Genomic DNA, 13,594 nt, shown 5'->3' with positions numbered 1-13,594 from the left:
TCAGTAAGCCAAACCTGCTGCTTCCCCCTACCCAAGAAACAGAGATACTCCTGTGCAGCCAGATCTGGTATTGGCTGAGGAGCAGGAATGAACCCAGCCATTCCCACCTCTCTGCAAAGAGCTCCTGCTGCCCTCTGCTCCTGGGAGGTGACATCCTCCAGCACCACATCCCAGTTGGGATAGGTCCCTGCCCAACTCCCTGTGGCTCTCATTTAGAAAGCACCATCCCTGAGTGGAGAACTGGGGGTACACCTCCATCACCTCCCCGTACCAGGGGTTTAAGGATGCCAACTGAAAGCATCCACTGTGGCCACGCTGCTGTGGAGCACCTTGAATGCAAGCTCAGTTCTACCTCCATGGGCCAGGATCACACCCCTGGATCCCCAATCCTTAGATTGCACCAGGCAAAATCCTGAACCAAGGAAACAGTCCTTAAAGCCTGTTCCCTCTCTAGCTATTCACAGCAGGGATAAGTAAGGCCTCATCTATAATCACCTAAAAACATCACATAATTCATGCGCCGGCAGTACAACAGCTGAGCACGCTGCAGGATACACAGCAACATACATTGGTGATGCACCATTACACACTTTTCCCAGTGCAAGCCCTGTTGAAATGCTGCCATCAAATTATTTCAACTGATCAAAGTAGGAAAAAAAAATAGAATATTAAAGCCCCAGATAACAAATTAATAAGAATAAAAGCATGTAGGTGAGAATTAAGAAGGCATTAACATTCTGATGGCATCTGCTGCCTAAATTAAACTACAGGGAAAAAAAATGAGTTCAGCTGACGCTCAGGATCAGGACAAATAGTTCTCAAATGGAAATTACAGTTTTGAAAATTATGCACCAAAAAAGGATCCAATTTAGGACATTTCTGATTTGTGAAGTTCTTTCTCCAGGTGGGGATCTCAGGCTTGACTGGAGGGCTGGCAACATGATTGGCAAGATGCTGGAGTTGCTCAGTTCCTACATCCCACAGCAGGACCAAACTGGTCCGTAGCCCAGTGGGGCCAGTATCTTGTCACCTCTCCGGTCCCCTGGGGCTCTGTCCCCTTTTGGAATTGGACCATATGGATATGGTGTGCAAGGTGTGTCTCATTCACACAGACACCAACATGGAAAAGGCGGAGGAATTAGGCCTGGATTTTCAAAGGAGCTCAGTGTTAAATTATGTGGATAACTGCATCCGTAATTTACATGAGCAGTTACTGTGACAACTAGTCGTGAAAGTCATAAGTAGCCAGTTGAGCATGTAATGACCTGAGTTATATGCACCATCATGTCTCTCTGGCACACCAAATTAGGTGTGCATACACATTTTGCATGCCCCAAAGGACTTCTACCTCAGCAAAGAGCCTTAATTTCATAGCACAAGCCTGATCTCAGCAGCCTAGCACAGCACAGACAGTTTATGCAATGCAAAGAGCTGGCACAAACTCCACGGCCCAGGTCGGAATGGATCCTCAGACAGCTAATTAATTTTTACTGCTCCTTTGTGAACTGTAAATTACCCTTCATTTCCTAGATTTCTGTCCCATTTTTTCGCCTGCCTTTCTCTAGTGAGCCAGTAAAAAGGGAAAAGTGCCAGTAATGGGCTCTCGTTGTGATAAAAGCAGCCACGACTCACTCACACTTTGAACAATGCTGTGCTTACAGCCAGAATACAAAGGCAATTGGGTTTCAAGAAACTGTCCAGAGATAATGACTTTTCCTGGAGATGGGAGGATACGAGGAATATTTTAAAAATAGAGGGGCCGAGGGGGAGTGTCTGGTTTTGCAGGACAAACACAACCAAGTTCCCCTCTTGCAGAGGGTTAAAAACAAGATTAATAATCTTCAGTTAGAGACCAAGTTCATCAGAATTGCCTGCACAAGAGCAAAGGGAAACTGCTTACCACGCTGAACTGCTAACAGCCTCCCCTTCTCATTTCGACAGGAAAGAAGAGCCTCTCTCCAAGAAAGAGTGACCTTCAGACCACACACACACACACCAGAGCCTTTAGAGAGCAGCCCCTGAGCAAATGGTGCCGGAGCGAGGATGGGCGGCTTTTTTTCAGTCCTGCCATGACCCTGGTCAAAGGCTAAAGCTGCCGATTCTGTTGAATCCAGAGAGCAACACCCCGCCAAGGAAAGACCTACTAGAAGATACACTGGAACCATGTCTTGGCAGGTTTGTATGTTCCTCACTGATGCCACTGTTGTCCAAACCTTTTACCTTCAGCCACAACACCCATCAGAGGCAGAGGTAGCTGTAGGGAAGAGATCACAACACACCTGAGATGAACTTTGCACAGGCTCTGCTGAAATTCAAGACAGCTTCAGCACGATGACAATCACTTCACCCTTGGGTCAGGACACCGGCATTTACATTAAATCTGTGAATAACAAAGAGGTATTACTGGAATTTGCATGCGGTTGCATCTACCAAATGCCCCTTGAAAGGCCATGGCCACAAGAACATAGGGAAGATCTCCAGGTCCATGCTGCTGGGATGCTGCAGGAATGAGAACACAGCATTGCTGGGGTGCGTTTATGGGGCCTTCAGCATATTAAGATACTTATATTGCAAAACACCACATTCCTCCGCTCTGACGGAGCCTTTTTTTATCTCAGCTGCAGATTCCTGAGTCGAAATCACTGCCAGATGACTGTGCACAGTGAGTTAATGGCCACAAAACCTGAGCTTCTCTGGCCTCAAGTCATTTACCCACAGCATCAATGACGTTATCGTGTTCAGCCCATATTTACTACAGCTACAAACTGATTCAGAGAAACCTGGAGTACAGGATTAATCATTACTCTTGGGATGTTGAAAATGGATACCAGAACGGACTTCCAAATTAGGTATCTAAAAGTCCTGCATCTCCCAGGAGAGCCCCATTACATCTCCCTACTCGTTCTAATGGAATCTATAGTATGTGAGCGCAGCTTTGCCTCCCACAAGTCCTCCCTGCATAATTAGCCCCAGCTCAGATTGCTGCTTTCTGTAATGGCTGGAGAACCACTTTCTTCAGGCTACTGAGACGTAAAGAGGAAATGTTTATTGCAAAATGCAAGTCAACCACAGCCAGTGGGTCTGGGCCATGGTGGAGGGATACAGAAATGGCTGCTTCTTTTTTTTTTTTTCTTGCCTCAGAAATAGAACTCCCTAAAAATAGCAGTTCCTCAGGAACAAGACTGCCTGAAAATAGCTGTTTCTCAGGAGCAGGGCTGGCTGCTTCTGAAAGAAGTAGCTATTAATGTATAATTGTCCCTAAGGCTGGCTTCTGAGAAAATGCTGTACATACAGAGGGCTGTGAAGACATATGTTCACAGGCAGGAAACATAGGCACCCCTCTCTTGTCACAGGTCCTGTAAACTCCAATAGCATTTGGTTCACTAGTCTTAGGCACGATTAGATCCTTCACAGCACTGGGAGGTACTTTCCTCTGTACTGTAAAGCAGCACTCTGGGATGCTCGTATTATCTAGACCAGTAAATGACAAAGCCTCCACCAGCTCAACAGTGGTTCTTCTCCCAGGACTGAGAAAGCCTTAAAAGCCAGACCCAGCTCTGAAGCTCCAGCACTGTCTTTCCACAGAAGGTCCAAGAACTTTGTTGAGTTGCAGGTTGTGCAATCTACTTCCAATTTCCTGCTCTACTCAGCACTTAGAGTTTTCTCACGCAGATGCTACAGGGCAATAAATCTTCTGAAGAATGGCCCTACATTTCTCCCACTATGGTGTTGCCTTATAATGAGGAAAGACAAATTGCTTGTGAGATCAGTTGATTGCTTGGTTATTCCCTAAAATGTCTCACTCATCCCTCTCGTATCACCATGGGTTCAACGGCTCATTTCTTGTGTCTTCTTTTTCCTTGCCGGCACAGCCAGGCAGTATCTGCACAGAGGCCGTTCTCCTCCTCTTAAGGAAAATTCCAGCTGACCAAAAGAAGCAGAGATTATAAAAGGTCCAGAAAAGGCAAATTTTGCAAAGAGGCAGTTTTAAGGCAACGGTAGTGCAGATGAAGTACAGGGGGCTCTGACCGATTGCTGCCACCGTTTCAGTCCCACACCACCACTGCCAGGAACCATAGCAGCCTCTCCTGAGGGCATCCTTGGATCCTAAAGGCTGGGTAGGACTGGGCTGTGTCATCACAGGACAGAAATCTATAGACTGTTTCTTCCAGGCTCTGCTTTAAGTGCTTCTTCAAGTTGTATCTCTCCTCTGTTCACCGGTGATCTGATGCTTCAGCATTCTGATATCAGCAGAAGCAGGTTTCTGGAGGAAGAGTAAGGCTGAAGTTCCAGCCACTGAGTAGCCCAAGGCAGTTCTTTTAGCTCAAGAAATTGCTCTGTTTTTTTTTTTTCCTGACCAAACTCCAGCAAAAGAAATGGCACTCTGCTTGCAATTACAGCAGGCTGCAATTTTCATTAAGGAAACTACCTTTATTTCTGTGGGTAGGGCTTACATTGCAGCGTACAGCAAAGACAGACATTCCCAGACTTCATTTTAACCTTGTTTGCTTAGGAGGGAATAGCAGAGAAGCTGCAGCCAGGCTGATTTCACATACCCACGGCTGTTGGAAACCTGTAAAACACAAAATATATGGTGTCAAAACTCTGGTGCCTGACATGGTGAGATAAAACTAGAGCAGGTATCCATACCCCTGTCACACAGCCATGACATCCAGCCACCCCAGACACTGATCTTTCTCTTCCCTGTTGCTAACTGGTATTGTTATATAATCTAAACTGCAGGCATAAAGGCAAAGATCTACAAAACACAGATATATACCTATACTCTTTGCCTTTTTATTTCATTAAAGTTTTGAAAAATGCCTTGGGACTCTCAAATCAAATAGCCCATGAAAGACAGAGTGCTTGGCAACATTTCCCTTTGATAGCAGCAGGGTGAGGATTTTTTGCAGCTCAGATCGGTTTGATTAAACAAGCATTTTGTTGCAGCCGTCATACAGTGCTCATTAAAAAATACTCTACATTTGTGTAGCATTTATCATCCAAGAATCTCATCATGTTTTACAAAATGTAATTAATTAAACTTTACAACTCCCCTCGGAGAGGGATAAGGAAAATGGAGAGTTGCTTTAATCCATCACTGAACTGCAGCAGACTCTGGGTTAGAGGAAAGCAGCTGTTCAACAGCACGCAGCAGCACCAGGATGGGAAGAGAAGATCTTCAGGCAAAGTCACCCAGGGAATATTCCATACACCTTGTGTTTCCCTGAACTGCACACTTCCACTATGGGTTAAATCCCAACTGTTGAAGAGAAGAGGATGATTTTTCTCCCCCGCTCCACACCCCGGGTTTATACCTGAGACACCTGGCAGTATAATATTCCATCTATTGCATCCCCAGCACTGATAAAGAGCAGGGGTGGCCACAACCCCGACCAAAACCAAGGGAGGCAGAAGATATAAAGCCATACAGCCACAAATTGCATCTCACAGTACTGGAATGCCGTGCAAGCTGGTGCTTAAAGTGGAGGGTAAAGTCCCCTTAATCCCTCGCTTACTTCCCTCTCCCCTCCCCATCAGTAAATCCACACCTGTTAAAGGTCACCCTGAAATGAAATACATTTAAATGCTCCCTGCTGCAGCTTGGCTCCCCCATCCTAGTCCCCCTGCAGTCCCTCCCAGTTCCTGCTGCAGAGCAGGAGAGGGTAGAGGGGTGCCCATGTGCCCTGCTTGAATGTCAGCGTCGCGTGGCTGAAATCCCACCCGACTCTTAGCTGATCTTTAGAGAGGAATCTCTTTCTCACCCTGGCTTTAAGCTCCTTTCTTGCCGAGCATATAGGATAACATGGGCACTGGGCAAGCCTGATTAGACAGATCTGTTATGCCACTTTCACTACCTTGCAGAAAGCTAGAATTTGATGTGGTGCAAACTGGGGAGGGGGTGCAAAGCATCACCTGTTTGTGTGTGAAGTTTGACAACAAAAAAGACAGAGATATATGTGGGGAGAGAATGCTGCAAAGAAACAGACATGCATCCACCGAGAAGCACTGAGGAAAGGGAGAACAGACAGAGGAGCAGGTATCTTACCAATGCACTCACCAACAAATCAAACACAACCATGAATTCTGCACCAGTGACTGCATCTACTGACTGGAGAAAGAGGCAGGGTCTCGCTCTCTGGTGTGCACTTACTAAACTGGAAGGCCTGGGCTACAGATGTAGTGAGAGAAAATTTGCTGAGGGGTGGCTGAGCTGTGGCTCTCCCACTGCAGCCCTAAAAACCTTCTGATTCCTTTCATGTCTTCTAAGAAGACGCTTGGCTCACCCACTGGTAAAAAAATAAATGAGGTCTAAAGAAAACAGTCGTGCTTCTTGGCTCCTAAGCACTTACTTCAGTCTGATGTCTTCTCATTATCAGAGTTTTAAGCGACTGCAGGCATCAGGAAGAAAGACAAACCCTGGGAGACAAGCTGTTCCAGAACTGCTTAATGGGGAGTTGCACTGGGTTGAACTGGAGACTGGCTGTGCTCTGAGATCTGCAGAAGACACCATCAATGGGCACCTCCACGGGGAAGTGATAATGTCCCAAAGCCACCAGTGTCTTTGGTCTGAAAAGACTAACGGCAGCATCCAAGCTTCTTCCAAGGTAGCAGAGGGAGCATAGCCATCAAGTGCTTCAGCTGGAAAGGTCAGATGGTAGACAATTGCCACACAAGGCTATGAAAGTGCTGAGTATTTTCATCAGATGTAAATGTGGGGAGAGAAAAAAAGTACAAGAATTGTGTTGGAGAAACTGACAGTGGCTTCAGACATGGCAACAAGCTTCTGTCACACTAATTAATTAAGTCTCCGAATCCTCCCCCAGTAATATGAGGCCCATTTGTACAACCCTCCTGCTGGGCCACTCACACTTAGCCAGACAGACACGCTGGTAAGATGGGATTCATCACACCCATCTTCCCTGTGCTCATGAATGCAGATCTGCTTGCACAGATGGAAGATGTGTTCAGCCCCACCCTTCTGCATTGATACTGCCATGGTTTTCCCAGTGGGTATATGTCTTTTCTCTTTTCAGCAGTAAGAAACTGTTTTTTACTGGTCCCTGGTTTTATTTTTGTTTGTCTCCGGGAAGCAGGCAGTCTCACATACAGCTGTTGCTGCAGCAGACTTTTCATAGTGAAAATTCCTGCTTTGGTTTTGCAAGTGTTTTAATTAACGTAAATTATTTTACTACACTTTACTATTGATAGCATGTAATTATCTCCCCACAGGTATATATTTAGCTAACCAGCAGGCTGATCAAAGACCTACAAAATAAGGTACTTTTGCAGCTGACACTAGATGTAAGCAAAGGCCAGCAGGATGGGACAAAAGGAGGAGGGAAGAATTCCCCCTCCCCAGTCCTAAACACAGGGCTCAATTTTTTCCACTTGAAAAGATAATCATAACATTTACTTACACATTTTATCAGGGGAGCATGAAGATGCATTGATACTCAAGTGCTGTGAAGGAGAAAAGAACCGTGCACATGCTAAACTATTAATCATTGGTAAGAGATCTCCTCTGTAAAGTGTTTTGAGGTTGACTAAGGAAAATGGCTCTGTAATAACACAGAGCAAGCAATCCGCTTACAATCATAGGTTAATTCTCTCAACTGCTTTTGCTGGGTCAATCCCTAGGTATTATTATCTGTGCAAGGCAATTCACCATTTTCCTGAGGAAGTCTGGCCATGGAAGAGATTCCAAACTCCACACCCTTTCTCATCCTATTCAACTCGTGCGACTGGTTTCCACCACAAGCACATTTTTAGATGAATGAGGTTGAGACCTCTGCTGAGCAGCTGCACTGCTCTCCCAACATCAAACTGTTCAGGCAATTAAGAGATAGCAGATTGGATCAAGCTACCTGGGATCGTAACTTTTCTCCAAATTACCAGTTGATAAAGCCTGTGTCTCTCCATTGACCTTCTGGAAGTGCTGGTAGCCCATGATTTCTCTTTCTTCTTGATGGCTGCAGCCACTTAACCTGTGCTGGTGGGAATACATCAGATTGAAACAAGTATTTAGGAGCCAAGAAGCATCCGATGCCAAACCGCACGTTACAGAACCATATCTACCCACTCGTGTAGGTTTGATCCTTTATTAAAAGCACTGGATGCTTTGTCATCAGTTTCAGTGGGCACAGGATCAGTTGGGTAAATCCTCGTCTCGTGACCTTCTTGAAGGCCACTCTGTGCTACTTTACACACCTATGGACACTGTGTCTGCCTGTTACTACAGTACCACTGAGCACCAGTCCCAGCTGAGACCCGGAGTTTTCAAAGGGTGGCTCACAGAACAAAAAAAATGATCCCAGCCTCTAAGATCTTACAGTCCGAGGGAGGTTGTGTTAGGCTTTTTACTTCTCCTTTTCAGCAACTTTAATGAAGAGCGTTACCTAACTTTTCAGGCCAAAACTGAATTTTTGCTCTGAAAGCTGCAATATTATGTGTTACGGTTGCTACCAGAAAGAGGAAACCTCTTTCGTATCTATTGACGTCTTCTGCTGGGTTTTTTGGATGATGTACTCCCTATTATTTCCATGTCATTACTTATAAACTTCACAGCATTTTCCAGAGGGGTCTTCAGTAAGATGAAAACCTCGGGGCAACACTCCATTAGGCTTTTATTTTTATAGGTTGGTTTAAACCTTCTTCAAACTGGTAGGTTTAACTGTGGTCCTTTATTTAGGGCAGCTGAAGGAGACATTAAGTCTATTTCCACCCACAATGCAAGATTGCTCAAGTACCTGAAGGCTCTGGGAGGGCAGTTTCGGGCAGGATATTAAAAGCAAAGGAGGTTATGTGTGGATGGACAATACAGTTCAGATGGAGAAGGAGACAGAGAGCATATTGAAACAGGCAGGGAACGGAAACTTCAAACAGCCTGAACAATCATTGATATAAAACCTGGACTGAATACAGAAACAGGGATTTGGGGTCACATTGCTGCCTGGAGCAGGTCTGGAGCTATAAGCAAGGAAACTGGCTCTCAACTGCGTGTTTTCTTCTGTGTACGGGAAGGGAAGGCTGTGAGCATTCTTGTAAGCAAACAGAAATACATCAGAAATACCTTTCTTCATCACTCCTCCTCCCATCTGGATCAGCCAACAGGACCCTGATTTTCGGCCAGCAGCTCGGGTCAAAGGGAGGAAACGTGTGCTGCAAAACCTCCCGCACATCTGTACCGTTTAACTCTTCCTGCGTGGGTCAGGATTAAGATGGCACAAAGACAACAGCACTGTTCCTCTCTTGCTCTACCAGAGTGGGCAGTTCAGCCCCAGGCTTTGGTCGCTGCTGTCTCTAATTGCATTGGAGATGGATCCTCGTTATGGACCTTAATTCCAATTTAACAAACCAAATTCCCCCAGTTTGAGCAACTCTGTGTGCTCTTCTGCTCTGCAGGGAACTCCTTAAAATGAGGCGCCCGCCACTGGCTTTCTTTCCTGCAGGTGAATTAATCTGCCTTGCATGAGTAATCCTATTTAAAACACTAGGTTGCCTTGCAAGAATGAGGGAAGCAAGTTTGAAGCATGCTTTTATGCAAGTACTGTAAAAGGCCACATAGTAGTTCATCAAGGGACACTTCAGCAATAAAATGACAGTTACCGGTAAAGTCCAGTAATAAAATAAAGACTAATTTAATAAAGGGATTTTTAACCCATTTAGCAAGGACTAAATCTGGAGCCCTTTCTTCAAGGCACACTATACTTTCCAAATCCTACCTTCTGTTCATAAGAGAAAAAAACAGGCAGTAAACTATTCCTCCTGCTTTTACTTTTATGTTATGGGACAGCACTGTTCGATGTAAATAAATTAATTTCAGTAAAATAGTGGGTGAAGCTAGACATGTAGACCAGCTTCTGAGCAAGATGCATTACAGAGTCCCGTGCCTCTACTCATGTAATACCAGGTAACACAAACCCTACAGGTTATAATGCAAGAATCCTGCGGTGGCAGGAGGAAGGCATGTGGAATAAGACTCCGTGACCTAACAGAAGTAAAAACACTAGTCTCTACAGTTTATGTAGGAACCCTGTGGGCCCCCCTCAGCGTCCTTAATTTAGTCTTCATCGTCTCTGATCTGTTCTAACAGTCCTCTGTGGGATGGAAATTTAATATCTGGAAAATCTGGGGTCCTGGCTGACCTGTCAGAAACAGCAGTGGATGGCTGCTCCCTGTTTACTGCTGTATCACTTTGCTTGCCACATTCAGCACAATAAACAACAACAAAACCTGACACTATTTTATGAACCCAAATGATACGATTTAAAACCTCTAGAGGTCGGGCTAATGGAGAGCATCTTTCCAGCAGCTGCATTCTGCTGAGTGCGAGTGACACCTGCTGGGTCCTCTTCCCCATCGCCCACCCTTGTCCCACCACGGCATTTTACCTGCCCAGGGTGGTCCTTCTGCAGCCCAGCGTGCACTAAATCCTCCAGAAAGACACTTGAGAACACGAAATAAACCTGGGTGGCTCTTTCCTATTGCAGGAAGAAATAGTTTATCTGCACGTTACCTCTTTTATCATTCTGGTTATGCAGGTTTGCTTCCACCATATACTGAGGACCAGCTTCTTCTTTGCCTTTGACATCCTTCCAGAGGAGCTGTAGTAAAACGCAGCGAATTCCCACAGGGAAAAGTCCTGAGTGGGCACTGAAATGGGACAACATGATACGTTACTTATCTGTCACCTAATCACCATGAAAAACGCAGTCTAACTTCCTTCATCTCACCTTGAAGCCACCCAAGACGACTGCAGGAGAGGGCAGGAGATCCCTGGAAGATGTCTGAGAAACCTTCACTTCTTACATTACAATATGTAACAAACTCAAATGTATGTTGCAGTATATACTGTCTGTGAGTGCACATTTACAGTGCCAAGAGTTGCAATTTCTTCAGAACACACTGGAAAAGGTTCGTTTGTGGGACACCAGCAGCCCCCCAAAAGCTGATGATGAAATCTTGTGATGATGCTGATAAGGATTTGTGATTTTTTCTCTGTTATCTCTATTATTCTCTCTATTATTTCTCTGTTTCACAATTTGTAGACCTGGCAAATGCTGGCACCCGACATGCTGAAATGTTACAGGGGGGGACAATACAAGGTGCTGGACTGTCCTGGGGCTTTGGAGGACACCAGGCATGAGTCCCCTGGCATCCCCTGAAGAGGATCCTGGCTCCTAAGGGGACTTGCTGGAGTGAAAACCCCTCAGCCCTGTGACAGAACCCTCAACCCAGTGCCTGTAGCAACTGATGCAGCCTGTGCGGCCCCCCCTGGGGAACCGGGCGCCCTGCTGAGGAGATGGGACGGCGACAATGCCACACGGGGTCCAACGCCTCCCCAGCACCCCCGTGCTGAGGCGGAAGGAGGGGAGAAAGGGGGCGGCCCCACCCGCCCAACATGGCGCCAGGCCCTCACCACCCGCCCCAACATCCGGGTTCCCGTCTGACCTTCTTCCCATGAGCCTCGGCGGCGCCACCCGCCCCTTCCCGCCTTCCCCCGCGGCGGCGCAGGACAGCAGCGGCAAGATGGCGCAGCCGCCGGGTGAGTGGGGCCCGCCGCCAAGGTGACCGCGGCTCCCTCCTTTCCTTCCTCTCCCTCCATCCATCCCCTCTGACCGGGCTGTGTCTCTCTCTCTCTGTACCTCAGTTCTCCTCAAGGACATGAAGCTTATGGACGTGAAGCTGGGCCAGCTGCCCAGCTGGCTGGCCATGAGAGACTTCACCCCCGGCGGCATCTTGGGGGCCGTGCGAAGAGGTGAGGGGGGCGCTGAGGGGGACCCTTGGCCGGCGGGGAGCTGGAGGGTGTGAATCCCCTCTCCTGAGGGAGCGAGGCAGATGCACAAGAAGGACGTGGACCTCTGGAGCAGGGCCCAGAGGAGGCCATGAAGATGATCCGAGGGCTGGGGCATCTCTGCTGTGGGGGCAGGCTGAGGGAGCAGGGGGGGTTCAACCTGGAGAAGAGAAGGCTCCGAGGAGACCTTAGAGCCCCTTCCAGTCCCTAAAGGGGCTACAAGAAAGCTGGGCAGGGACTCTTTGATCAGAGAGGGGAGCCATAGGACATAGGGGAACAGTTTTAACCTGAAAGAGGGGAGATTTAGATTAGATTATAGGAAGAAATTCTTCACTCTGAGGGTGATGAGACACTGGCCCAGGTTGCCCAGAGAAGCTGTGGATGCCCCATCCCTGGAGGGGTTCAAGGCCAGGCTGGATGGGGCTTGGAGCAACCTGGTCTGGTGGGAGGTGTCCCTGCCCAGGGCAGGGGGGTTGGAAATCAATGATCTTTAAGGTCCCTTCCAGCCCAGACTATTCTGTGATTCTATGAGCGTTTGCACATCTCTGTGCAAAGAGGACCTAGCAGTACAGGGGCTGCTTCAGGGCAATGAACAGGAAATATTGTGACCTTAATCCTGAGCCTGGTCCCTGCCCAGGGCAGGGGAGTTGGGACTCAATGATCTTTTAAGATTCCTTCCAACCCAGACTATTCTGTGATTCTATGAGTGTTTGCACATCTCTGGCTGTGGCAGGGAGGACCTGACAGTACAGGGGCTGCTTCAGGGCAATAAACAGGAAATATGGTGACCTTACTCCTGAGACTATTTGCTGGAAATCTTGAGGTTTCCCAACATCACAAGTAAATAAACAAAAAAAGGCAGTTAATCCCTAAAGATGATAAGAAAGGACATAGGATTTTCATAGATTGCTTGGCTAAGGTTTTGACTGATGCCCGTAGCTATAGATAAAATCCCTAAAGATGATAAGAAAGGACATAGGGTTTTCATAGATTGCTTGGCTAAGGTTTTCACTGATGCCGTGGCTATAGATACAGATAAGGCATTCAGGTAGGTTTAAACATTTAAAATTTAGTGTCTATATAATGTATATGAAATAATTAGGTAATTCCAAAGCAGCTTGAGTGCATGAAAGCCACAACAGTGTTTCAGGAAAAATGATACGTGGCTTTCCCTCCCCCCTTTGTTTAAAGGCTTAGCACTATTAACCTGAGCTCACCTTGCTGAACTAAGACATAGACTACCTTCTCTCAAACTTGTTTCTGAGACCCTCAGATGTTTCATTAGAAACAATTTCCTGAAGTTCTGTGAAACCAGGCTGCTGCTTTCCGACACAGGAAAAATTTGCAACTCACCTTTTACAAAAACAACTTTCTTCCTACGCAGGTTATGATAGATACTACAATAAATATATCAATGTCAAGAAAGGGGGCCTCGGTGGGATCTCCATGGTGCTGGCTGGTTACGTTGTCATCAGCTACATCTGGAGCTACAGTCACCTGAGTAAGTAAAAGCTGAGTGCATATAGTGCAGCTTGAAAGATTGCTTGGAACAATAAAAACAACTAATTTGCTGCTGCTTTTAGAAATAAAACAAAAAACTGTGCTAACCATTGCTGCTTGAATCTAAAACTTCTTTTAGCCATAGAGAACCTGAATGCTTTTAGGAAGTTATCAGAAAACTTGGATCTTGTTGCCTGTTTGACCTGACAATACTTAGAAACTCCATGCTGAGGTTCCTTTTAGAGTGCTTGCTTTCCTCTAGTTTCAGGAGTGGTGTTTTTTTTTTTTTTTCTTGTG

General features: G+C 46.4%; 1 protein-coding gene and 1 long non-coding RNA gene across 2 annotated transcripts in view; one reads left to right on the top strand and one right to left on the bottom strand.

Annotated features, from left to right (window-relative positions):
• Window positions 1-4,443: 4,443 nt before the first annotated feature.
• Window positions 4,444-11,340, bottom strand: LOC106884742. Its single transcript, XR_001411277.1, has 3 exons — window positions 10,737-11,340; window positions 10,520-10,656; window positions 4,444-4,573 (listed from the first exon to the last, which is right to left on the bottom strand). It is a non-coding gene; the product is annotated as an uncharacterized LOC106884742 (long non-coding RNA).
• A 126-nt stretch (window positions 11,341-11,466) lies between these two features.
• Window positions 11,467-13,594, top strand: part of LOC106884870 (ATP synthase subunit f, mitochondrial-like) — a 4,523-nt gene continuing 2,395 nt past the window's right edge. The window contains exons 1-3 of the mRNA XM_014936598.1: window positions 11,467-11,548; window positions 11,654-11,761; window positions 13,182-13,298. Of these exons, the coding sequence (XP_014792084.1) occupies window positions 11,533-11,548; window positions 11,654-11,761; window positions 13,182-13,298 (241 nt within the window). The 5' untranslated portion in view covers window positions 11,467-11,532. The remainder of the gene's footprint in view (window positions 11,549-11,653; window positions 11,762-13,181; window positions 13,299-13,594) is intronic.

Source organism: Calidris pugnax, unplaced genomic scaffold, assembly GCF_001431845.1.
Source record: "Calidris pugnax isolate Ruff unplaced genomic scaffold, ASM143184v1 scaffold17, whole genome shotgun sequence".
NCBI lineage: Eukaryota > Metazoa > Chordata > Aves > Charadriiformes > Scolopacidae > Calidris > Calidris pugnax.
This window is presented reverse-complemented; position numbering and strand designations above follow the sequence as displayed.